At 37.5% G+C, this 23,495-nt stretch overlaps 1 protein-coding gene across 1 annotated transcript; it reads left to right on the top strand.

Annotated features, from left to right (window-relative positions):
- Positions 1 to 1,254: 1,254 nt before the first annotated feature.
- On the top strand, positions 1,255 to 22,739 carry LOC137858041 (death-inducer obliterator 1-like). The gene is made up of 16 exons (XM_068685432.1): positions 1,255 to 1,276; positions 2,616 to 3,069; positions 3,984 to 4,143; positions 4,803 to 4,919; positions 5,134 to 5,241; positions 5,830 to 5,965; positions 7,319 to 7,772; positions 8,695 to 8,854; positions 9,511 to 9,627; positions 9,842 to 9,949; positions 10,538 to 10,673; positions 10,802 to 11,345; positions 11,856 to 12,009; positions 13,043 to 13,132; positions 13,779 to 13,983; positions 20,158 to 22,739. The coding sequence occupies exons 1-16, from the start codon at positions 1,255 to 1,257 to the stop codon at positions 22,737 to 22,739; spliced, it is 5,547 nt and encodes a 1,848-aa protein (XP_068541533.1).
- The last annotated feature ends 756 nt before the right edge of the window (positions 22,740 to 23,495 follow it).

Raw genomic sequence — 23,495 nt, 5'->3', positions numbered from 1 at the left:
GGAAGGTTTGGGGCACGGATATATTTTTTATACACACAATATCTTAACTGCTGTTCTTAGTTCTATCAGCGTGCTTGTTAACTAATTTGAACAGATGATAAAACTGTAAGTACGGAATGTAAGCTTAGTATTTCATGTTTTGTACTTCTGCTGCAACCCAAAAGAACTAAAATCATAGCACCGAGGACCGAATTGTACTGTGGTCATTTTGAACCCTGAGCTGTGCTGTCCTGCCGCTCCGTAGTGAGACAGAGGTGCGCTGTCCCACCGGCCTGAAGAGACAAGTCTGGGCAGAAGATAAACCAGGAACCAGAAGTAGAGAAATTCTCACAACCTTATTGTACACATATTTTGGATATTCATCTTCTAGCTTTTCAAGACTGTTCATTCAAAGTAGTTCAGCTTTTTACCTCAGTGTATTAAGTTCCAGGTGCCTCATTAGACCAAACTGAAAATGTCACTGATAGTTTCTGATCCCTGTTCTCCTTCCTGGGATAGCTCAATGCCTCCTGACGGATAGTGTAAGGTTAGTGGGGTAGGCTTTGGGAGATACTAGAAACAGAAGAGAAGTCCGTGTGAGTCCAGCTCAACATCCCCCGGGTTTGTGTTCAGTTTGTCAGTACTTGAGACCAGTCCCTAGGGAAAAGTACGGGAACAGTGGGTGAACAAGAAGTTTAATCTCTAGTAAGATCTTCACGCTCTTTGGAATGATTTAATGTAGTGTGTTTCATCTTACACTTCAGATAATTTTCCCTCAGAAAGCTTTAGCAAGGCATCCACTCACAGTGGATCCACATAGCTAGTGCTTCTGCATCCTCCTCTTCACTTTGTATTCCAGGCAATGTTTAGCACCTGCTTCTCTGCCTAGCCTTATGAAAATTCAGGTACAGCATCGGTTTTATGGTTCATCTTAACCACCAGCTTGTGTATTGGTGGTGAAACATGCTGGCAGTAAGAGGCAGTGTAGTGCAGCTCGTTACAAGCTTGCGTTCTGCTGGAGGTGCCTACTACAAATGCTCAGCGTCTAACAGAATTTAACGACCGGCAAAGGTGGGAAGGCTGTTTCACTCAGAAATGAGTAGTGACATTGTTTCTTAGGTAATCCAAATCTTCCCCTTTCTGAGGTGTATTTCTATTCAAACAGTATGCTGTTATAGGATTTCTTGAACTGGGCGAACTGGGCTTCAGAAGGGTGCTCCCTACCTTTGTCCCCCTCAAGTCTGAGAAAAATCGGTTGTTAGACCCTTCCTGATAATGTCTGCTCTCACTGTAGCAGGTATGGAAGACCAAAAGGGTCCATTTGGTTTGTGGTGAAATTAACCAAAGTTGAATTTCTGCATCCTTCCCGGGAAGCACATAGCTCTCTGCAGATGGGGCTGTGGGACTAATTCTGATTACAAAACCTTGCTAGCTAAAAACATCAGATAATAATTAAAAAATTAAGAAATCACAAACTGGTCAGTAGTCAAATGCAGATTTATGAGGAGAAAAAAGACTTTTGGGGAAGTAACTTTAGCTTTTCTAATCAGAACAACTTCATCTCAGGAGTTGTTTCTTGGTTTCCCTCGGAACCGTTGTGCTGCCACAACGAATGTGTCACGGTAACTCTGATGTCCTGTAAACGATACTTCTGGCAAACTGAAGTGGAGCACATGACGTTTGCTGGATGGAGAGTGTGTTTTGGCTTATTACGTTTTGCTGAACTGTTCCCGTCAGTGCCAAAATGTGGACAGGTGAAATGCAACCTACAGAAATGCTTGTTTTTAAAGTCCTGTGCAATTATAACTTCAGTATATGGAGTCTTCGCTTGTAATTTGTAAATTTTCTTGTGCATTATGTGTATTGTCAATATATTGATGTTAGAAAAAACATTAAATGGCAGTTTTGGATATTGTGAATGGAATAGTTGGTGGGAATTAAATAGCCGCAGTTTGAGCAATGGTTTTAATATTTAATTATTAAATATTATAGTATTAAATCTAGAGTTTAACTGGAAAGTAAATGAGAAGATCTGATAGTTTATAGCGACAGTGTGATACTCATACTAGCAACCAAATGGCTTGAACGTATATTTAAAATTTTAAGCAATTGATTTGTTGTTTAACTTGACTCTCTTTGCTTGCTCCTTAAAGTAGAAAGTTTGGAGCAAGGATTTCTGCTTAAATGTGAGATATGGGTTGTGTTGCTTTTTTTTTTTTTTTTTTTTAAAGACTTTGTGAAAATGTTTGTTTGTTTGTTTGTTTGTTTGTTTTGAAGCTTAATCATGAAGTCCAACTCAGGAATCTTTGAAGGTGGTGTCTTTTTTTTTTTTTAATTTTCTTGCATAGCTCGTGACTGAGATTTTCAACCTTTACAACCAAAATGCAACTCTTTTAAACTCTTCCGACAGTCTCTGAGAAGTGCTCTCTGCAGGATCAAAGGCAAACTTCTTCTTAAAAAAGTCAACTTTTACACATTTTTTAAAAAGGCTTTAAAAATGAATGGCTTAAATTATATACTTGGTAGTTCTCCAGAGGTATTTCACAGACTTCCTTATAGGTTGACAGCTGGTCTTCATAAACAGGAAGTTATAATGTTAAGCATTTAATACTGCATTTTCTTCTTTGTTTTAACAGCTCAAAAGGAAGAGAAGAGAAACAAAGATAAAGCGACAGAGTTTATAGGGGCATCAAAGAAAGCTATTGCTTCAGCATCTATGGTGGAGAAACATGCATCTTCCCTCACTAAAAATTTTCCTCCAAAGAAGTCCCCTTCCATGTCTAGCACATCACTAATGAAGCAGACGCTTAAACCTGCTGGGAGTTTCAAAGGTGAAATTCCCAAGAAACCATCGCCCTCAACAGGCGGCGTTCCTTCAAAACAAGCAGCTTCTTCTCATGACTCGCCAGTTTCCAAAAAACTAGCTGCATCCAGTTTGGCTGGAGGACTCAAAAGGCCTTCGCCGTCTTCCGTTTCTACTGCATCTGGAAGTAGTCAAGCAAAAACACAAGCTAGCCCTATCCAGTCGCAGCCCAACTCGCAGATTCGACAATATATTCGTCAGTCCCTAAAAGAAATGTTATGGAAGAGGTGGGTGGGAATTCAAAGCACTTATTTTATATAGGAAACTACAACTAGAAGTAAAGGGTTAGCCTGCAGAGTTTTGTTTCTTTCTTGCTAAGTGCTACTAAGGGATTTAATTTGTGCTAGAAATTACTACAAGTATTTTTAGCATTAGAGCTTTATTAAAAATAAAAAATCTGATGCCAAATAATTGGGCATGTGAAAAAGCCTTTAAAAAAACGTCACTATCCCATTTGTAGTGAGAGACAATTACAGTTGAAGAATTAAATCACAGCATAGAGATGTTTATAATGCAGGTGACCTGAAGCTGATATCTGGCAATGGTGGTGTTTGGAGATGTAGGGGTTGTACGAAGCATAGTGTAGGGAATATCACAGTGAAAGGTTGGAAGGGCTTGCTGAGGCAGAGGTTCCTTCTTCTCCCAAAGTTAGCAACTGTATTACTAACATTGTAACATTGTAAAACTATAAACATTGTCCCACAAATATTAAAGCTCTTGTCAGCTGTCAAGACTTAGGCCACTGTGCTCTGGTAGTGTCTCTGAAATAGAAATGCTGTTCACAGTGGAGGGTCTAAGATTAAAACTGAAGTGTTTTAGCTCCCTCAGTAGCTCATGACAAAAAACAACAACAAAAAACTAATTGCAGTGTCATGAGTAGGAGGATTTGTAAGGACTGACCTGGCTTCAGTTCGTTAAGGCTGTCTTCCGTGGTCTTCTGTAGACAGTAGCAAAAGGTTGCCATTGTTGACATTTTGAGGTCCTGAGATAGACTTTGGCTTTGAAATGTGTTTTAAGGAAGTCCTCACTGAGTGAATAAAAGCGGGGTTAACTCCTTCCTCTGAAAATTTAGTTTTTATGAATGCTGCCTGAAGAATTTGTGCCTAACGTAAATGCGCATACCCTTTCTTGTTTTTAACAGAGTCAATGAAAGTGATGATCTGGTCATGACAGAGAGTGAAGTAGGGAAAGTAGCACTCAATATTGAAAAGGAGGTGTTTAATTTGTTTCAAGTTACGGACAACCGATACAAGAGTAAATACCGTAGCATCATGTTCGATCTCGAGGACCCAAAAAATCAGGTTTGGAATTTACTTAAACAGTAAACGTACTGAAATATATTCTGTTTTTTAAATAATACATCAATATGTAGTTTCAAGAGAGAGACTTATGAGTTATGCTCTACAAAATTGTTTTAAAGCCATTCAAATATTAAATAATCCAGTTGGAATGGAAGTCCAGTTGGATCGCGTGTATTTATTAAGATTGGCCTTTGTAGCGAAATATTTGTTTATTGAATGGCATTCTTAGAAAAAAAATAAATGTTTTTCTTCTGTGACGTTCTGTGGTTTGTATGGGAGACCACTTGTGTACATGATAATTTATCTTTTAAAGGAAAAAGAAGCTGGTGCAGATGGGAATAGTGACTAGACAACGTAATTTCTTTGAAAAAAATTCTACTATAGATATGAAACAGGAGTGGCAGTTCATCTCTCGAAATTCCTGTTCAGTAGAATTGATAGTATATTTTATGGTAATGTGGAAAATTCATACTTCATGATGATTTCATCATTAGTTTCTGGTTGCTGCACCGTGCTAAGTTTTCTTAAGATTAACTGGCATTTTTAATAGGGAATTAAGAAACCTGAAAGGGTTTTGACAGTCCAGCACTGCAAATCATGTTAGTTGCTTAAGTTATTCAGCATGGCAACAAAGTGTGTTTTTTGTTTGTTTTTTTTAGGGACTTCTTCATCGTGTTCTTCGTGGAGAAATCTCAGTGTCAAAACTAGTGAGAATGAAACCCGAAGAACTTTTATCTAAAGAACTGTCTGTATGGAAGGAGAAACCAGCCAAAGCGGTAAGCAATACAATTCTCCAGTGTGTCCTTAGATATGAACTAACAGTAACTTCACCAGCCCTTACCACCCATAATTAATATATTGTTTTCTTCCTAATGAAATATGAATAACGTAAGCTTTTTCTCTTCCACTAGCCAACTGATAAGAAAATACAAAATAAAATTATAAAATCAGTATGCAGACTTGTTACTAAAGTGTTTTTGTTTCTCTCAGATGTTAGAGTCAAGAAACAAATCACACGAGATCAAGAAAGCAGCTGTAAAACGGGAACAAGTGCCTGATGTAAATATGGAAGATTCTCCCCCGGTGTCTGATTCTGATGTAAGTATTAGCTATTGCTTTAGCATGGAGGTGCCAAGGGAGATAAATGCTAACTAGGGCCTCAAATTTTGTATCAGAAATGCAGGTTGTTTCAATGAACTGTAAGAATATCACCTAGTAGGTGTGCTATGAGCATTTTCCTTTTGGTTTGAAGGAATGCAACAACCTAATATCGGGCATATATCGCATGTGCTTCTAAAATATCAGATGATGCGTGTTTTTCAGACCTTTGCCTCAGTTTACAGCAAAATCTTAGCCAATTGTTTTCCCCCCCAAAAATGTGATCAGTATTACAATTCTGTATTCTCAGGAAGCAGTTAATGTGATAGTATCTACTTCAGAATTACATGAAATGAAATGAGGACAAATACTATTTGAGAACTCTGTTTGACATGATATTCTTAAACAAATGATAAAAGGGGAAGAATAGTTCAAAATTCCATCTTTTTGTAAGTGCTGCTCAGAGCAGTAGTTCTGCACAGCCCTTAATATCTTTTTAAAGAACTGGAATTAACGGTTTCAAAAGTATTTTTTTATGATTGAATTTAGCAATCAACCAGAATGTTTTCTGTGTTTGTTCATTTCCAGGAGCAGCAGAAGTCAACCCAAACTGTACAAAATGTAAATAGTGCTCCTTCTCTAGACGTTTTTAGCAGTATGTTGAAGGATACAACAAATGAACATCGAGCCCATCTTTTTGACCTGAACTGCAAAATCTGTACAGGTATCTACAGTGTTGACTTTGTCTGAAGTAAAAGAATTATTAAGAGCATTGCTTGCTTACTTGTTTTTCTCTTCAGACCTTTTCATTTTTAAACAGTAATCAAATTGGGGCTAATTCTGATTACAAGACCTTGCTAGCTAAAAACATCAGATAATAATTAAAAAATTAAGAAATCACAAACTGGTCAGTAGTCAAATGCAGATTTATGAGGAGAAAAAAGACTTTTGGGGAAGTAACTTTAGCTTTTCTAATCAGAACAACTTCATCTCAGGAGTTGTTTCTTGGTTTCCCTCGGAACCGTTGTGCTGCCACAACGAATGTGTCACGGTAACTCTGATGTCCTGTAAACGATACTTCTGGCAAACTGAAGTGGAGCACATGACGTTTGCTGGCTGGAGAGTGTGTTTTGGCTTATTACGTTTTGCTGAACTGTTCCCGTCAGTGCCAAAATGTGGACAGGTGAAATGCAACCTACAGAAATGCTTGTTTTTAAAGTCCTGTGCAATTATAACTTCAGTATATGGAGTCTTCGCTTGTAATTTGTAAATTTTCTTGTGCATTATGTGTATTGTCAATATATTGATGTTAGAAAAAACATTAAATGGCAGTTTTGGATATTGTGAATGGAATAGTTGGTGGGAATTAAATAGCTGCAGTTTGAGCAATGGTTTTAATATTTAATTATTAAATATTATAGTATTAAATCTAGAGTTTAACTGGAAAGTAAATGAGAAGATCTGATAGTTTATAGCGACAGTGTGATACTCATACTAGCAACCAAATGGCTTGAACGTATATTTAAAATTTTAAGCAATTGATTTGTTGTTTAACTTGACTCTCTTTGCTTGCTCCTTAAAGTAGAAAGTTTGGAGCGAGGATTTCTGCTTAAATGTGAGATATGGGTTGTGTTGCTTTTTTTTTTTTTTTTTTAAAGACTTTGTGAAAATGTTTGTTTGTTTGTTTGTTTGTTTGTTTGTTTGTTTGTTTTGAAGCTTAATCATGAAGTCCAACTCAGGAATCTTTGAAGGTGGTGTCTTTTTTTTTTTTTTTAATTTTCTTGCATAGCTTGTGACTGAGATTTTCAACCTTTACAACCAAAATGCAACTCTTTTAAACTCTTCCGACAGTCTCTGAGAAGTGCTCTCTGCAGGATCAAAGGCAAACTTCTTCTTAAAAAAGTCAACTTTTACACATTTTTTAAAAAGGCTTTAAAAATGAATGGCTTAAATTATATACTTGGTAGTTCTCCAGAGGTATTTCACAGACTTCCTTATAGGTTGACAGCTGGTCTTCATAAACAGGAAGTTATAATGTTAAGCATTTAATACTGCATTTTCTTCTTTGTTTTAACAGCTCAAAAGGAAGAGAAGAGAAACAAAGATAAAGCGACAGAGTTTATAGGGGCATCAAAGAAAGCTATTGCTTCAGCATCTATGGTGGAGAAACATGCATCTTCCCTCACTAAAAATTTTCCTCCAAAGAAGTCCCCTTCCATGTCTAGCACATCACTAATGAAGCAGACGCTTAAACCTGCTGGGAGTTTCAAAGGTGAAATTCCCAAGAAACCATCGCCCTCAACAGGCGGCGTTCCTTCAAAACAAGCAGCTTCTTCTCATGACTCGCCAGTTTCCAAAAAACTAGCTGCATCCAGTTTGGCTGGAGGACTCAAAAGGCCTTCGCCGTCTTCCGTTTCTACTGCATCTGGAAGTAGTCAAGCAAAAACACAAGCTAGCCCTATCCAGTCGCAGCCCAACTCGCAGATTCGACAATATATTCGTCAGTCCCTAAAAGAAATGTTATGGAAGAGGTGGGTGGGAATTCAAAGCACTTATTTTATATAGGAAACTACAACTAGAAGTAAAGGGTTAGCCTGCAGAGTTTTGTTTCTTTCTTGCTAAGTGCTACTAAGGGATTTAATTTGTGCTAGAAATTACTACAAGTATTTTTAGCATTAGAGCTTTATTAAAAATAAAAAATCTGATGCCAAATAATTGGGCATGTGAAAAAGCCTTTAAAAAAACGTCACTATCCCATTTGTAGTGAGAGACAATTACAGTTGAAGAATTAAATCACAGCATAGAGATGTTTATAATGCAGGTGACCTGAAGCTGATATCTGGCAATGGTGGTGTTTGGAGATGTAGGGGTTGTACGAAGCATAGTGTAGGGAATATCACAGTGAAAGGTTGGAAGGGCTTGCTGAGGCAGAGGTTCCTTCTTCTCCCAAAGTTAGCAACTGTATTACTTTTTTTTTTTTTCTTAAAAAAAAAAAAAGCTGAAACATTGTCCCACAAATATTAAAGCTCTTGTCAGCTGTCAAGACTTAGGCCACTGTGCTCTGGTAGTGTCTCTGAAATAGAAATGCTGTTCACAGTGGAGGGTCTAAGATTAAAACTGAAGTGTTTTAGCTCCCTCAGTAGCTCATGACAAAAAACAACAACAAAAAACTAATTGCAGTGTCATGAGTAGGAGGATTTGTAAGGACTGACCTGGCTTCAGTTCGTTAAGGCTGTCTTCCGTGGTCTTCTGTAGACAGTAGCAAAAGGTTGCCATTGTTGACATTTTGAGGTCCTGAGATAGACTTTGGCTTTGAAATGTGTTTTAAGGAAGTCCTCACTGAGTGAATAAAAGCGGGGTTAACTCCTTCCTCTGAAAATTTAGTTTTTATGAATGCTGCCTGAAGAATTTGTGCCTAACGTAAATGCGCATACCCTTTCTTGTTTTTAACAGAGTCAATGAAAGTGATGATCTGGTCATGACAGAGAGTGAAGTAGGGAAAGTAGCACTCAATATTGAAAAGGAGGTGTTTAATTTGTTTCAAGTTACGGACAACCGATACAAGAGTAAATACCGTAGCATCATGTTCGATCTCGAGGACCCAAAAAATCAGGTTTGGAATTTACTTAAACAGTAAACGTACTGAAATATATTCTGTTTTTTAAATAATACATCAATATGTAGTTTCAAGAGAGAGACTTATGAATTATGCTCTAAAAAATTGTTTTAAAGCCATTCAAATATTAAATAATCCAGTTGGAATGGAAGTCCAGTTGGATCGTGTGTATTTATTAAGATTGGCCTTTGTAGTGAAATATTTGTTTATTGAATGGCATTCTTAGAAAAAAAATAAATGTTTTTCTTCTGTGACGTTCTGTGGTTTGTATGGGAGACCACTTGTGTACATGATAATTTATCTTTTAAAGGAAAAAGAAGCTGGTGCAGATGGGAATAGTGACTAGACAACGTAATTTCTTTAAAAAAAATTCTACTATAGATATGAAACAGGAGTGGCAGTTCATCTCTCGAAATTCCTGTTCAGTAGAATTGATAGTATATTTTATGGAAATGTGGAAAATTCATACTTCATGATGATTTCATCATTAGTTTCTGGTTGCTGCACCGTGCTAAGTTTTCTTAGGATTAACTGGCATTTTTAATAGGGAATTAAGAAACCTGAAAGGGTTTTGACAGTCCAGCACTGCAAATCATGTTAGTTGCTTAAGTTATTCAGCATGGCAACAAAGTGTGTTTTTTTTTTTTTTTTAGGGACTTCTTCATCGTGTTCTTCGTGGAGAAATCTCAGTGTCAAAACTAGTGAGAATGAAACCCGAAGAACTTTTATCTAAAGAACTGTTTGTATGGAAGGAGAAACCAGCCAAAGCGGTAAGCAATACAATTCTCCAGTGTGTCCTTAGATATGAACTAACAGTAACTTCACCAGCCCTTACCACCCATAATTAATATATTGTTTTCTTCCTAATGAAATATGAATAACGTAAGCTTTTTCTCTTCCACTAGCCAACTGATAAGAAAATACAAAATAAAATTATAAAATCAGTATGCAGACTTGTTACTAAAGTGTTTTTGTTTCTCTCAGATGTTAGAGTCAAGAAACAAATCACACGAGATCAAGAAAGCAGCTGTAAAACGGGAACAAGTGCCTGATGTAAATATGGAAGATTCTCCCCCGGTGTCTGATTCTGATGTAAGTATTAGCTATTGCTTTAGCATGGAGGTGCCAAGGGAGATAAATGCTAACTAGGGCCTCAAATTTTGTATCAGAAATGCAGGTTGTTTCAATGAACTGTAAGAATATCACCTAGTAGGTGTGCTATGAGCATTTTCCTTTTGGTTTGAAGGAGTGCAACAACCTAATATCGGGCATATATCGCATGTGCTTCTAAAATATCAGATGATGCGTGTTTTTCAGACCTTTGCCTCAGTTTACAGCAAAATCTTAGCCAATTGTTTTCCCCCCCAAAAATGTGATCAGTATTACAATTCTGTATTCTCAGGAAGCAGTTAATGTGATAGTATCTACTTCAGAATTACATGAAATGAAATGAGGACAAATACTATTTGAGAACTCTGTTTGACATGATATTCTTAAACAAATGATAAAAGGGGAAGAATAGTTCAAAATTCCATCTTTTTGTAAGTGCTGCTCAGAGCAGTAGTTCTGCACAGCCCTTAATATCTTTTTAAAGAACCGGAATTAACGGTTTCAAAAGTATTTTTTTATGATTGAATTTAGCAATCAACCAGAATGTTTTCTGTGTTTATTCATTTCCAGGAGCAGCAGAAGTCAACCCAAACTGTACAAAATGTAAATAGTGCTCCTTCTCTAGACGTTTTTAGCAGTATGTTGAAGGATGCAAGAAATGAACATCGAGCCCATCTTTTTGACCTGAACTGCAAAATCTGTACAGGTATCTACAGTGTTGACTTTGTCTGAAGTAAAAGAATTATTAAGAGCATTGCTTGCTTACTTGTTTTTCTCTTCAGACCTTTTCATTGTTAAACAGTAATCAAAAACACTTTAAAATTAATTTTGTAGGTCAGATTTCAGCATCTGAAGATGAATTACCACCGAAGAAGATAAAATTAATGGCTTCTGCTAAAAAAGCAGTGTCAAAATCTAAACCAGAAGTTCAGCGAACATATGAAAGTTCTGCACCAGCAGCAGCAGCGGAGCCTGCTAAAGAGGCCGCCTCTGAAAACACAGAGGAAACCGAAGTTGCACCTGCAGCAGAAGCAGTTTCCCAGTCAAGCTTAGAAAGAACTTACATCCCTACAACCCAAGGCCATGGCAACACAGATACTTCATCTGAAGAACCTTCGACTTTTCCTGCCTCTTGCACTGGTGCAGTTGTCACAACTGTAACAGTTTCTGGCCGAGAGCCTAGAACACCAATGAGCGGCTCCTCTGGTAGTACGACGACAGCCCTGCGTTCTGGTACTGCATCTGGTGAAGTTTTAACAGGGGAGACAAAGCAGGAAATGTCAAAACCAGTTATGACTGTCCCCAAATCAATATTAACAAAGCCATCGTCCTCACCAGATCCAAGATACTTAGCTGTTCATCAGTCACCCAATATCAGGTGTGTATATTTAATAGGAAGCTAAGCCACTGAATCTCTGGTCTCGCTATGTTCAGTGTGTTTGTCCCCCTTTGCTTCTTACCCTCCCCTGCCAATAATCAAAAGGCATGTTCAACTTTAAATGCGATTACCTGAACTTTAAATTTTTAATTTGTCATCTCCTTGTTTAACTTCTCTAGTTGGTAAAATTTTCTGAGCATCGTGATATATTGACAGTAAAAATTCTTCAATGTGTTTTAACAGATAAATAAAACTTATAAGATATTTGACTTTAAATCTGCATGTGCATTCAAATATATTAAGTGTTTGTGAGGGTTGGTTTAAAGCTGCTCCAGACTTTCATCCTATATTGGATGAAAGTGGAAAACATTAACAAAGCATTTACTAAGGCTTCTGTTACTTGCTTTTTTAAAAGAAAGTAATTGATCAATAAGAGGAGGGAAGAAAAGAAGAAGAAGGAAGCATTCTTACTGTGCTCTATAACGTTTCTCTTTTGGATTTGTTTTGCAGTGTTGCTGAGCCACGCTCACCTCAAGGCAGCGACACTTCTCTCTTCCTCTCTCGCCTCAACACCATTTGGAAAGGATTTATTAATCTGCAGAGTGTGGCCAAATTTATCGCTAAAGCATATCCTGTCTCCGGGTGCTTTGATTATCTTAGTGAGGTTAGCACTGACATGTTTATGCGTTTAGAATGTATTGCAGTTCCTGTTGTTAGAAAGGCTGGGGTCACTGTGTATGTTGTTATATTGGACGTGTAACAAAAAAAAAAATTGCATCCCTTTAGTAATCTCCTGTAGTAATAGGAACAGTAGCCTGAGGCAGGGGGGAGGAGAGAAAGCCTTTTAAAAAAATTCCTCACGTATTTGTGAAGAATTCTCATGTCTGTTAATATGTTTATATATATGTTAGTATCTAACATAGAATAATAGCTTGATTTCAAGATCAGTTTTTGACGAGAAGCATCATCAGCATGTGTTTTGAAAGAGATGCCTTGTTCTGCTCACAAACAGATGGATGGATCACTGATGTGATCTATTAGAAAAGTTTGGCCATTTATTAAAAATATCATGCTTTGATTAACTTTGATGCAACTGCTTTTATATTTTGGGAGGGTGTACATTCAACTAATGAGGTAGTATGACAGCTTGTGATGAAACAACTGAGCAGTTTCTTAACTTCTCTGAAGAAGTGTATTTGTTGTGATTGAGGGTTTCAGGCGTGTAGTTTAGGTCTTTTCTTAGGAGGGTTGGTGGCTCTCTTGTTGTTTTTGCTAGAACAGGTTTCACTGTCATCATGACAGGAAGCTAACTAGAATTCATATGGGTGCAAAAATTTCAGATAAATTGAAAGCGTAGATAAAAGCTATACTACATATAACAGGTTCCCTGTAAAAGCAAAGCTAACAAATAGAATCGGCTGATAGGCATACAAAAGTATTTGACCTTCCACTGCTATCTTCGTCAGGCAGTGCTTTTTCTGTTTTGTGTGTACTGCCAGCCTTCCAGTAATATGCCATAATGAACTCCTTGCATTTTGGAAACAGCCTGTCTGAAATTAGGAATGTATATGTGCAAGTTTAGTAAAACATAGTACTGTATTATCGCCTAAGCTACTGGGATGGGGCAATCTGTGCTGGTTCAAAACTGTAGCCTCTCTTTCCTTTTCTTATACGACCATGTAATGCTTCTTGTTTAGGATTTACCAGACACGATTCATATTGGTGGGAAGATCTCACCGAAGGCAGTCTGGGATTATGTTGGCAAACTCAAATCTTCACTTTGTAAGGTATTTACTTAAAATCCTTTGGAAAACCAGGAAGAAATACACAGCGGCTTTTGATAGAATTTCCTTGTTACTAATTTATATTGATGTCGATCACACCTGGAAAACTACTGCTACCACTTATTCCATTGAAATTTTTGATTTATTGAAGAAACAGGTTTGCCTGTTGAGCTGCCAATCGTCTTTCCCCTGTGTAGTAGTTAAACATTCATACAACCTATTGTTTTTTAATGATTGAATATAAACAATCTATTTATTCAGTTACTGAAGATAGAAATTCAATTTTAAAAGACTAGGAAATTATTAGTAAGTGTATGTAATAAATTTTACTACTAAAACCCTGATGGATTTAGTAAAAATGAAGCACGGTATGCAAATATAATCTAAGAATTTTCCATTTCTTTCCTAATTATTTGAATATTCTGAACCTAAAGAGGTGTAGCTTGATGTGAGATACGTAAATAGTTGGTCTTTCTGAAAATGACAAAATTGATTCTGGTTTAATATTACCAATTGAATGACAGTATTTTCTTAAATCTTGGTTTAAAGCTGCTCCAGACTTTCATCCTATATTGGATGAAAGTGGAAAACGATTTTATTTGCTGATGTGTTACAGGTTGAATTTTTCCACTTTGATTTTGTATTTCAGGAATTGTTTTTGATTCGTTTGATTCGTTTCCATCCTGCCACAGAAGAAGAAGAAGTTGCCTATATCTCTCTCTACTCCTATTTTAGCAGTCGTCGTTGTTTTGGTGTTGTAACTAATAACAACAGACATGTCAAGAATCTCTACCTGATCCCACTGAGTTCTAAGGACCCAATTCCTTCCAACCTCTTGCCCTTTAAGGGACCAGGTAAGCACAAAATTTAGGGGAGGTTAACTGCTAGGTAAAATTACAAAACGAGTAAATCAGAGACCAATTGGTTTTGAATGTTTAATGTAAGCATAATTAAAAAATATATAATTTTATAAAAAGATTTTAAAAGTGTGCATATAGGAAAAAATTGCAAAGTCAATCATCTCAAGGTGCCATGGTCTGAAACTCACATAGCCTTTCCAACAAGATAAATCTCTGCTGTTAGGAGGATTTGTTTACCCATAAAATGGAGTACATAGAACAGCCACTATATTGAGACAAACAAGCAAACATTATGAGAACATTCAACCGACCCTACTTTCAACAACCCATAAATCCACCAAGTTTTAGGTCCCTACAAGCCATGTGCTGTCCCCTAAATCACATAGGAGACTCTTATCCCACGGAGCAGTCAAGAAATCTCTGAAGACAAAGGTAACGTTTATGGTTTCACTACATTGTTGTTATCTCATGGTATGTATTACGCTGTGCATGCAATATGCATGTACACGGGGTCTGAAATATTCTGTGCTACCTGGATCAAGTTCCAGACAAATCACTGACTTCAGAACATTGGTTTGCCTGGGAGCAGGCAAATTCCTTTTGCGTAGGTGGCAGACAGTAGGTGGTATAGGTTGGTATATATTACGCTCTTCTATTTTTAGTTAGAGTTATCAGCAGTAATGTATGGCTTGAATTTGCTCCATCTTTGTGCACTGAACATGGAAACAGAAGAAATGAGAATGAATTCAGATGTGAAACACCTTTATATTACAAAATTTGAAGTCACCTTCATCTGAGGATGGAGGCGGTGCATATGCTTAGTTTCCAAATAAGTACCTTTTTTCATCTAGAGTAACAGGTTGAGGAGCTTAAGAGCTACACGTTACAATGAAGGCAATACTGCATTGTTGTAAGGATGGTTTGCAAAATACTAAACAGCGCAAAATAATTACACATTAAAACATGTAAGGAGCTGACCTTTCTGACAAGCTGACTGTCCTCTGCTACCCAAATACAAGTTTAGGACTAAACTCAATGAAGCATTCTCAGGGCTTATATTCATAAACAGAGGTGTGTTCTGCCTGGCCAGGTTTTCACATGTTAATGGCATACGACTTAAAAAACAATAACAAAAAAACACCACCAACAAGTAATGTAATGCTAGGAAAATACTCTTCTTTCCTGCATGAAATTGCAAAGGGCGCTTGCTTTGTGTTCTTGGACAAGATTTTTCTCATACGCTCTGAGCCTGTCTTAACCTGCTCTAGGGAAGCATTTAAATGATCTTCCCCTCCTTGCATTCTTGAGCAAACATAGGCTGTCCTTGTCCATTATCTTTTATATTTCTGTTGTAGATTTCATTTCAAATGAAGCTTTTAAAGTGGAGGCCTGGCAAAAGTAGACAGACTTGTTAGTATTAGTATAGAAATGAGGAATGTCAGGCTGGTTTTTACAAAATGTAAATAGGAAAAGTTCTTTCAAAACTGGAGGTAATTGCCCAGAAGAAACATAGGTATAAACACTTGCAGGCATGTATTAATACCGCAGCGTAAAAGACTTGTAATACATACTTGTTACTGACATCTGATGGAATTTACTGGTTTTTATACCCAATAAAGATATTTTTGGGAAAGTGGTCATTGTCTCCTTAAATGTGTGTACCTTCAAATAGAGTTTAGCAAGTACTCAAAAAACATGACAGTGTAAGATACTTTGATAAATATGACTGGGGGCGGGAGGAGGGGGAGGACAATAATCCCATCACTCCAGAAGTCCTAGCTGGAAGATATTCCAGCTGTATCAACCAGCTCCATCAGGTGCATACGGATTATGAATCTGTTATGAATCCTGTTTTCTGATGGACTGGATTTGGAACACAACTGAGGACCTCTGACCTGCTGTAGTGCCTAGAAGATCTACAAAACTTTGTCATGGGTGATATAGAGGAACATGGAAGGATATTCACATTTATTCACTTCAACCACCTCAGATATTTATTACCAGATATTATCTGTTGGTGGGATGTTCAGCATTGTGTTTTTTTTTTTTTTTTTCTGGTAGTTTACTGTGTGTGAATTTGTTTGTCTCGTTTCACATACACACAACACTATTTAGCACTTTCATCTGTAGATCTGAAAACACTTTGAAAAAAAATTAAAAGGTATAATCAGTCATTATTAGCACTAGGAAGACGCACTTATGGAGGGATTTATTGGCAATGTTGGCAATGTATCGGGTACCATACATATTTAATATAGAAGAATTTTAATTTAAAAAGTGTATCAGCAGAGGGCATGCCGCAGTATCTCTTCCGTTAGTTTAAGCTTGGAAGTGTTTTTAAGTATGAAGGCATGAAATCTCTTCAAGATATTTAGAGTACTCATACCAGTATGGAAAGCAGCAGTAGTAGAACAACATATTTTTGATGTCAGCCACTCCCATTCAGCAAATGTACCGTAATGTGCAGCAGTGTTACAGCGGTGGAAGTGATCTCTATCACTGAATCCAGATACACCAACTTGATAGTTTTCAATCATGCTTTCACAATTAACTGGGACAAGTATTTAAACGGCGTGTTGATAATGATTACAGCTTTGCTTGTATTGGTCTCTGCAGTTAAAAGTGTGGCATAGGTCTGTTCCCTAAGTTTTGCCATCAGTGTACAGAAATTAGGGATGTATCCTTAGTGGTACAGTTAACTTCCTAGCAGCTGCGGATGGTAGGGACAATATGTGGCCATTACGTAGATAAATACTGCAAAACTGATTTCATGAAAATAAAAAACGTATTTAACGGAAAAAAAAATATTAATCCCATAGTAATATTTAATACATCTTGTTTAAATAGATTTAATTACAGGATGTAACTTGATAACACCATCGTGGTCTTCAAATGCAGAATGCATTTAACAATATTTTATAAATAATTTAGCATCAAAAGCTACTAACATAGCTTGCAGCACTTAAAATGCTTGCTTGTGAAAGAGTTATTGAGCAATAGTTGGAGACTGCAGCCAACATTTTCATTTAGTTATTACCTAAAATTAGGCACTTAACCTATTTATGGATATTGAAACCTATTTACGGATATGGAAATGGAATGGGACTGAGCTTTGAAGTGCTGGTCTGGCTGTATATTTCCATCCAAAAGAAGCACTTACTGTGTGATCGCTTTGGATTGAATGAATTTAGAAACTGGGTTAGGCATCTGTTGAAAACTACAGTATCAAAATGTAAAGTTTTAATGGATTTCTTCTCTGACCAAACTAAACAGATTCAGTTATAACCGTTGTTAATTTAGCTTTGGAATTTATCTTGAACGTGTGTTTAAGTTTTACTCTGATTTTATTAGCGATGATCTCTGTCTCTTACAGGGATTCAGAACTGTTTTTCTATCTTTTTGCTGTTAATTTTAGATACACAGTCCAATAGATTTTTGAAACCTGCTCGTTTCAATTAGTCAGTGTTTGAGATGCATGTTGTGACTAGTTGGATAAATCACAGGTCTCTGCAGAAGGGCAGATAACCAATACGTTAACGACAGAAGAACAGTGAATGCTTACGAGGAGTTTTAGGGTGAACACAGATTTGAGAGATCCTCTGCACGGGTCGATGCTGACCAAATGTGGAGTCGTTACTCACATGCTGATAAAGAAAAAATGTAAAGCAGTCACTCAGAGTGAATCATACCTAACTATTGAGTCTCTTCAGAGTGTACACAGTCTTCCCAAGTAAGCTGTCTTTTGAGCTATGCCCTGATGTTATGTATTAATGTAACTTCATCTGGGGTAGTAAACTATAGTGATCAGAATTGCTAGGATTGCTTTTAGGCAGTGGGTTGAAAGGAGTTTTTAACTGGGTGAATCAAGGATTTGTGATCCTTTCCAAATAATCTTAGATTCACCAAAGATAATTACTTGTTTAGTTCCTGTCCTGCCTCCTTTCGTTGTACATCTTGCCGTCCCTGCCCTCTCACAAGGGCAATCTGTATAGAATTATAAGCAAACTAAATTATAAGCAAGTCTTAGTTTTGGTTAGTATAGCTAGGTCATTTTCTTGATGCATTTATAATTCATGTGTATATATATATATATTTCTAACCATGGAAGAAAGTGAAAATTGGCAACACAAAATACTGAAATACTAGATCTGGAGGAAAAAACTTGGCACTGAATTTTAAATGTACAAGTAGGAAATACTATGTGCTACTAAATGAAAAATAGAAGTTTATTTAAACCAGCATGGCCAACATCCTCTCAACCACAGAACTATGTAAAACTCAAACACTGAACTTTGAAGTAATCTGAAATCAGCTGTGGAGCTAGAATGCATTCAATCAAATTTCAGTGTTATTTTTTTTCCAAATACTTAAAATGAGAGCTGCTTCTGATAGGAAACTTCAAGTAGATTTTGCATTGGCCCCAATTTTTTCTGTCTTTTTGCAAAGACCTTCTAGTGAGTAACCAGATTTTGCTGGTCTCTCCATTATGTGGCTAAAACAGGCGTGCTGCACTATTACCAGTCACAGTCAGAAGAACACAGAATTTCAGAATTTAGGCAGGTTACTGCTTAATGAAATCTTTATGCTTAATGAAGCTGTGTTGAAGAAGTCATCGTCTTGATTTACCTGGTTATAATCCTCTTGCTGAGGAAACCTCACATTGAACTTAAGAAATAGGCTTACCTCATTTAATTCTTTCTTAGCGTACGTGAATATAATTTCAGCTATACAAATAAAAACAGCTGATGTAATTTTCTCATAAGATAGTAAATTTAGGAGCCCCCTTAAAACTTTGAATTCAGTTGTTTCAGCAAAGGTTCATACTTATGACTGGTAATGGCAAATAGAATTTATCTGCAACTATGGGAAGTTTGGGTTTTTGCTGGTATCAAGAAGTTTTCAGTGGCAATAATTAGTTATTTATAAGTTGTTCCTTAGTGAGCAGTTGGTTTTGTTTAGTAAGAGACTAAAGATATACATAAATTCATATATTACACCTCTTTTAAACTCTTACTTAAGGGTCATGAATATAAGGGACAGTGTAGGTTTTAGAGTCCTCATCGTATAACCACAGTAAATCTCTTTGCTGTTAGTTTCATTTCTCTATTATTGGTTCCTTGCTGGATGCAAATATTAATATGGCTCCCAAATGAGGATCTCAAGTCACTAAATCCAGAAGTTAAAATCCTCTCTTTATATGTTTTTTCTACATTTGCCACTGACTGTATGTTAAAGGATTTATTCCCTGCTCTTTATTCTGGTTGTATTTGTCTTCCACGAGTGCCTGTGGGAAATGTGAATGTACAAGGAAGGAATACAATAATGTGAAACGGACCTTCAGCTGTTTGCATTTTTCCTCTTTATGGGAAACTTTCCGGTCATTTCTGGAAGTGCTTCTCCAGGGATTCAAGCCTGAAGCTTTCACAATGGAGTAATTCTGCTCACATTTCTTACTTAGGGAAGGGTCTGTGGCATCAAACTCAATTCTACAACAGTGTTAAAAGTCACCTTGATGGAATGGTGTAAATGTCAGTCCGGTATTTTAGCACAGATTAGAACAGAAATGTAATTATTAAGTTTAACAATGCCTCGTGCTTTCTTTGTAACAGAAAGTGAAGTGTTTGTTGTTGTTGTTTGTCTGTTTGTTTGTTTTAATAGCATTAGTTTTTTTCTCTTTATTTCTAGTTCTTCAATTCCAACGTAGCCCTACAGAAAGTTAGATTGCTTGTCCAGGTTTTCTCACTTATCAGTATCTCTGTGTATATAAGGTATTTGCAAAGCATTTAGAAAGGAAATATTTGATTGGGGGAGGAAGTGGACAATAATAAGTAGAAAGTAATAATACAAAAATAGGAAAACTTTCTTTAATTTTTGAACAGCAGAGACATTTACAAGGACATCTTTCAGTAAGATTCACCTGTTACTGCAATATTCAAAAAATATCAGGGAAAGAATTAAAACATTTTTAGTTACTGTATACAAATTTATATAAATAGTAATTAAATATAGACACATAGGCTTATGGGATAATGTCACTGCATGAAATTTAGAAGAACTGTTACTGTTATGACTCATAGCTGCCATTATATAAAATGATAAGTTCCTATTGAGAACACAGATAAAAAATAGTAGTTTTTTTACATATGCAATCTTTGTGTTTCCTTTCAGGTCTCGAGTCTTCACGTCCAAATTTAATTCTTGGATTGGTTATCTGTCAGAAAGGGAAGCGTCTTGCTACTACCATGGATACAGACAAAATAGAGAAAAAGCGCAGCCGAATTCAGGTGCAAGAGGAAACAGAAACATCGCTGTACTCTAAGGGGCCAGTAGCTTCTTCACAAGAAAAGAAAACTCCGAAATACACACTGTATTCGGGAGACTCAGCTGTAAGTACAACACTACCTGGATCTCCTCCACCTCCACCCCCACTTCCCGTTCCAGAAACCTCATCAGTCACACCTTCAGTATTAAAAATACCGTCCTCGACTAAGAGTGGAACCACAAGTACTGTACCACCACCAGTTTCAGCTACCGCTTCTACAAGTGCTACTGCTATGCATTCTTCATCCTCAAAAACTACCACACCTCTTGAGTACATCCACCAGACACTTTTTGGTAAAAAGAAGACTTTTGAACCTCTTGCTAAGGAGACTGAAACTGTCCAGTCTTCAAATCAGGAAGCTAAAGCAGCTGTGGATGGAGGTGTGTCAGCTGTTCCTTTGCTAGATCCCATTGTACAACAGTTTGGACAGATGTCAAAAGACAAAGCTATAGAAGATGAGGAGGATGACAGGCCATACGATCCCAAAGAAGAATATGATCCAGAGAAAGCTTTTGAAATGCAGACCGGTGAAAGCAAAAAACTGTATAGTGTGGAGAAGCCCAGTAACACAGCAGAACTAAAGGATGAGGCCTATGATCTGGAAGACAAAACTATCTTGGAGGAAGCAAAAGTTACGGTTGATGATTTACCTAACAAAATGTATACAGACACTAAAAACACTTCCGTGGAAACACCTGCCTCGTATGTGCCAGATTTATCTGCGTCTTCATCCTTGGTGGAACTGCAAAAAATGTTAGAAGAATTAGACAAACAACTAGAAGAGCAGAAACGACAAACTGAGGAGCAAGAAGAAGCCCTCAGACAACAACGAGCAGCTGTTGGTGTTTCAGTGGCTCACTTCTCGGTGTCTGATGCTTTAATGTCACCTCCACCAAAATCTTCCCTAATAGAGACTGAATTGTTCCATCAGGACCAACAGGCTGCGCAAAAAGTAGATTTACCTTCATCTTCCAATCAGCAAGCACAAGTTTTAAACCAGAGCTGTGACCCTCAAGCGAGTTCTCCAAACACTTTGCAGACTTCACTTGGTAAGGAAGATAAAACTTTAATTCCTGCTACTCAGCTTAGTTACGGTGGTGATAACTGGGTTTCCAGTGAAAAGCCTCCTGCAGTGCTCCAAAAAGAGGCACCTAATAGCAAATTTGAAAATACTGTTCAAGTTACTTTGGAAAATGTGAGTCAAGCAGTTTCTGCAGAACCTTCTACATCCAGGCCTTTACGTAAAGTGCTGCTTCCGACACCTCCAAGTACGTCTTTTCAGCCTAATTTCTCCACATCTAATGACAGTCAGTCTTTGCAAGATATGCACAAAGTATCCTGGTCAAACGAGGCAAATCCAATGTTTACTTCTCAGGAAAAGGGACCTGGTCACTTTGAACCAGACAGGGGTCTTTCTGCGGTGCAATACGAAGAACAAAGAAACCCTCAGCCTCATCAATTTGTAGAACAAACTGAATCTCCACCAGTTCAGGGTGAGGGTGGACCTCTCCCACAGCACTTTGAGGAGAACCGAGCTGGAGGTCCGTTTTCTTTGTCTGGGCAGAAAGGAGGACCTCCAGCACCACTGATGCTCAATGCACACGCAGGACCTCATGGACCTAATTTTAGAGGCCCAGCGCCACAGTTCTCAGAAGAGCATGTTTCTCCAAATAACGATGGACAAAGAGGATCTGCCCCTGGAAGATTTGGAAGTCAAAAGGGCCCCATTCCTTCCTTATTTTCTACGCAGCATGGACCACAGTCGCCACAAAATATGAAGCCAACCCCAAGACCACTCCTGGACCTTCCCAGTCATCCACCAGGCCACAGAAAGGAGATGTGGGAGGAAGCTGGGCCGTCTGCACCTCTTTCTGGTATTCCTGGGCAAGGGCCCGAGTCAGAAGGACAGTGGTCAGGATCTGACTTCCGAGAAGGCAAAAATCTTGAATTTAGAGGCCAGACATTTGAAGGGAGACAGAGAGAGAGATACGAAGGAGGAAGTAAAGACAAGGTTTTAGATCAGCCAGAGCCTCAGCAAGCAGAGAATCGACAAAGCAGACCCTTTGAGGAAAGACGAAGGGATCGAGAACATGGCAGACCTTGGGAAACAGACCGTGGCAGAAACTGCAACAGAGACAGGGACTGGGAGAGACACAGAGACAAAGAATGGGATAAAAACAGAGACAGAAACCAACGTGACAGAGAACGATCAAGAAGCAGAGACAGAGATCGTGACAGAGACCGAGACCGGGATCGAAGCAGGGAAAAAGAGCGCGATCGAGACAGAGATCGAGATCGTGAAAGAGGAAAAGATCGGAAAGATCGCAGTAAAAGTAGGGAGATCGGTAAAGAGGTGAAGCCAGAAACACCTAAGGAAGGTCAGAAACCAACAGAGGCAGAAGCTTCATCTTCCACTAATCAGTCATAGAACTATAACTGCTGTTATATTTCCCATAGATAATAGACACCACTGCAAGGACTGAGTCAATGTCTTCTGTATATACTGTATATTCTCACCTTTGCAAAAATGCTGTTGTAAATCTAGCCTTACAAAATGTACTGACAAATTAGCAATTTTTGAACAACTGTGAACGACAATATTCAAATAGGTAAAAGGCAAGAACATACTGGACTTTCACTTGCTGCATATTTGACAAGGAGTCAAATATTGCTGTCTTGTTTATTTTACAATGCAAGGGTCATGCGTATTTAGGAGAAGGCTGCAGAAGAACAGTGTTACTGATTATTGGACGGAGGATTTGAAAATGGAATGTTATAAGCTTAAAGTGCACTATCTTCCTTTTTATATACAGGTATTTTGTGTTTTGAAATCCATCTGTTAAGTGTACAACAACGAAGAAAAACGTACCTAGTTTTTCATGTGGATGAGGGGTTTTTAATTTCACATTTTTACAAACCTGCAATTAAAGAGTATATAGAAGTAGCACCTTTATAACCAGCAAAAAAATTAAAAAAATCAGACATCTATTGGCAAAGAGCTAAGACTACAAATGAATTGGTATACCAAAGGAAAGAAAAAGAAGTTTGTTAAATAAAAGAAGTTTATGAAATGGGCCATGGAATTTATTTCTTCGATTTAAATTAATTATGTGGGACATTTCTTGGGTTTTCTTTTGGCAGAACTTTGCTGGAAATTTAAGAAATGTCTCCATTTTCCTGGACT

The sequence above is a fragment of the Anas acuta genome, chromosome 5, assembly GCF_963932015.1.
Source record: "Anas acuta chromosome 5, bAnaAcu1.1, whole genome shotgun sequence".
Classification (NCBI taxonomy): domain Eukaryota; kingdom Metazoa; phylum Chordata; class Aves; order Anseriformes; family Anatidae; genus Anas; species Anas acuta.
Note: the sequence above shows the minus strand (reverse complement) of the source record. Positions and strands in the feature narration are given on the sequence as shown.

Bases quoted from the DNA above. Each gene is read 5' to 3' on its own strand.
- LOC137858041 (XM_068685432.1), top strand. From the start codon at position 1,255: ATGTCTGCTCTCACTGTAGCAG. The intron at 5,966-7,318 runs GTATCTACAGTG...TTGTTTTAACAG, and splicing joins GAACTGCAAAATCTGTACAG to CTCAAAAGGAAGAGAAGAGA. The intron at 10,674-10,801 runs GTATCTACAGTG...TTAATTTTGTAG, and splicing joins GAACTGCAAAATCTGTACAG to GTCAGATTTCAGCATCTGAA.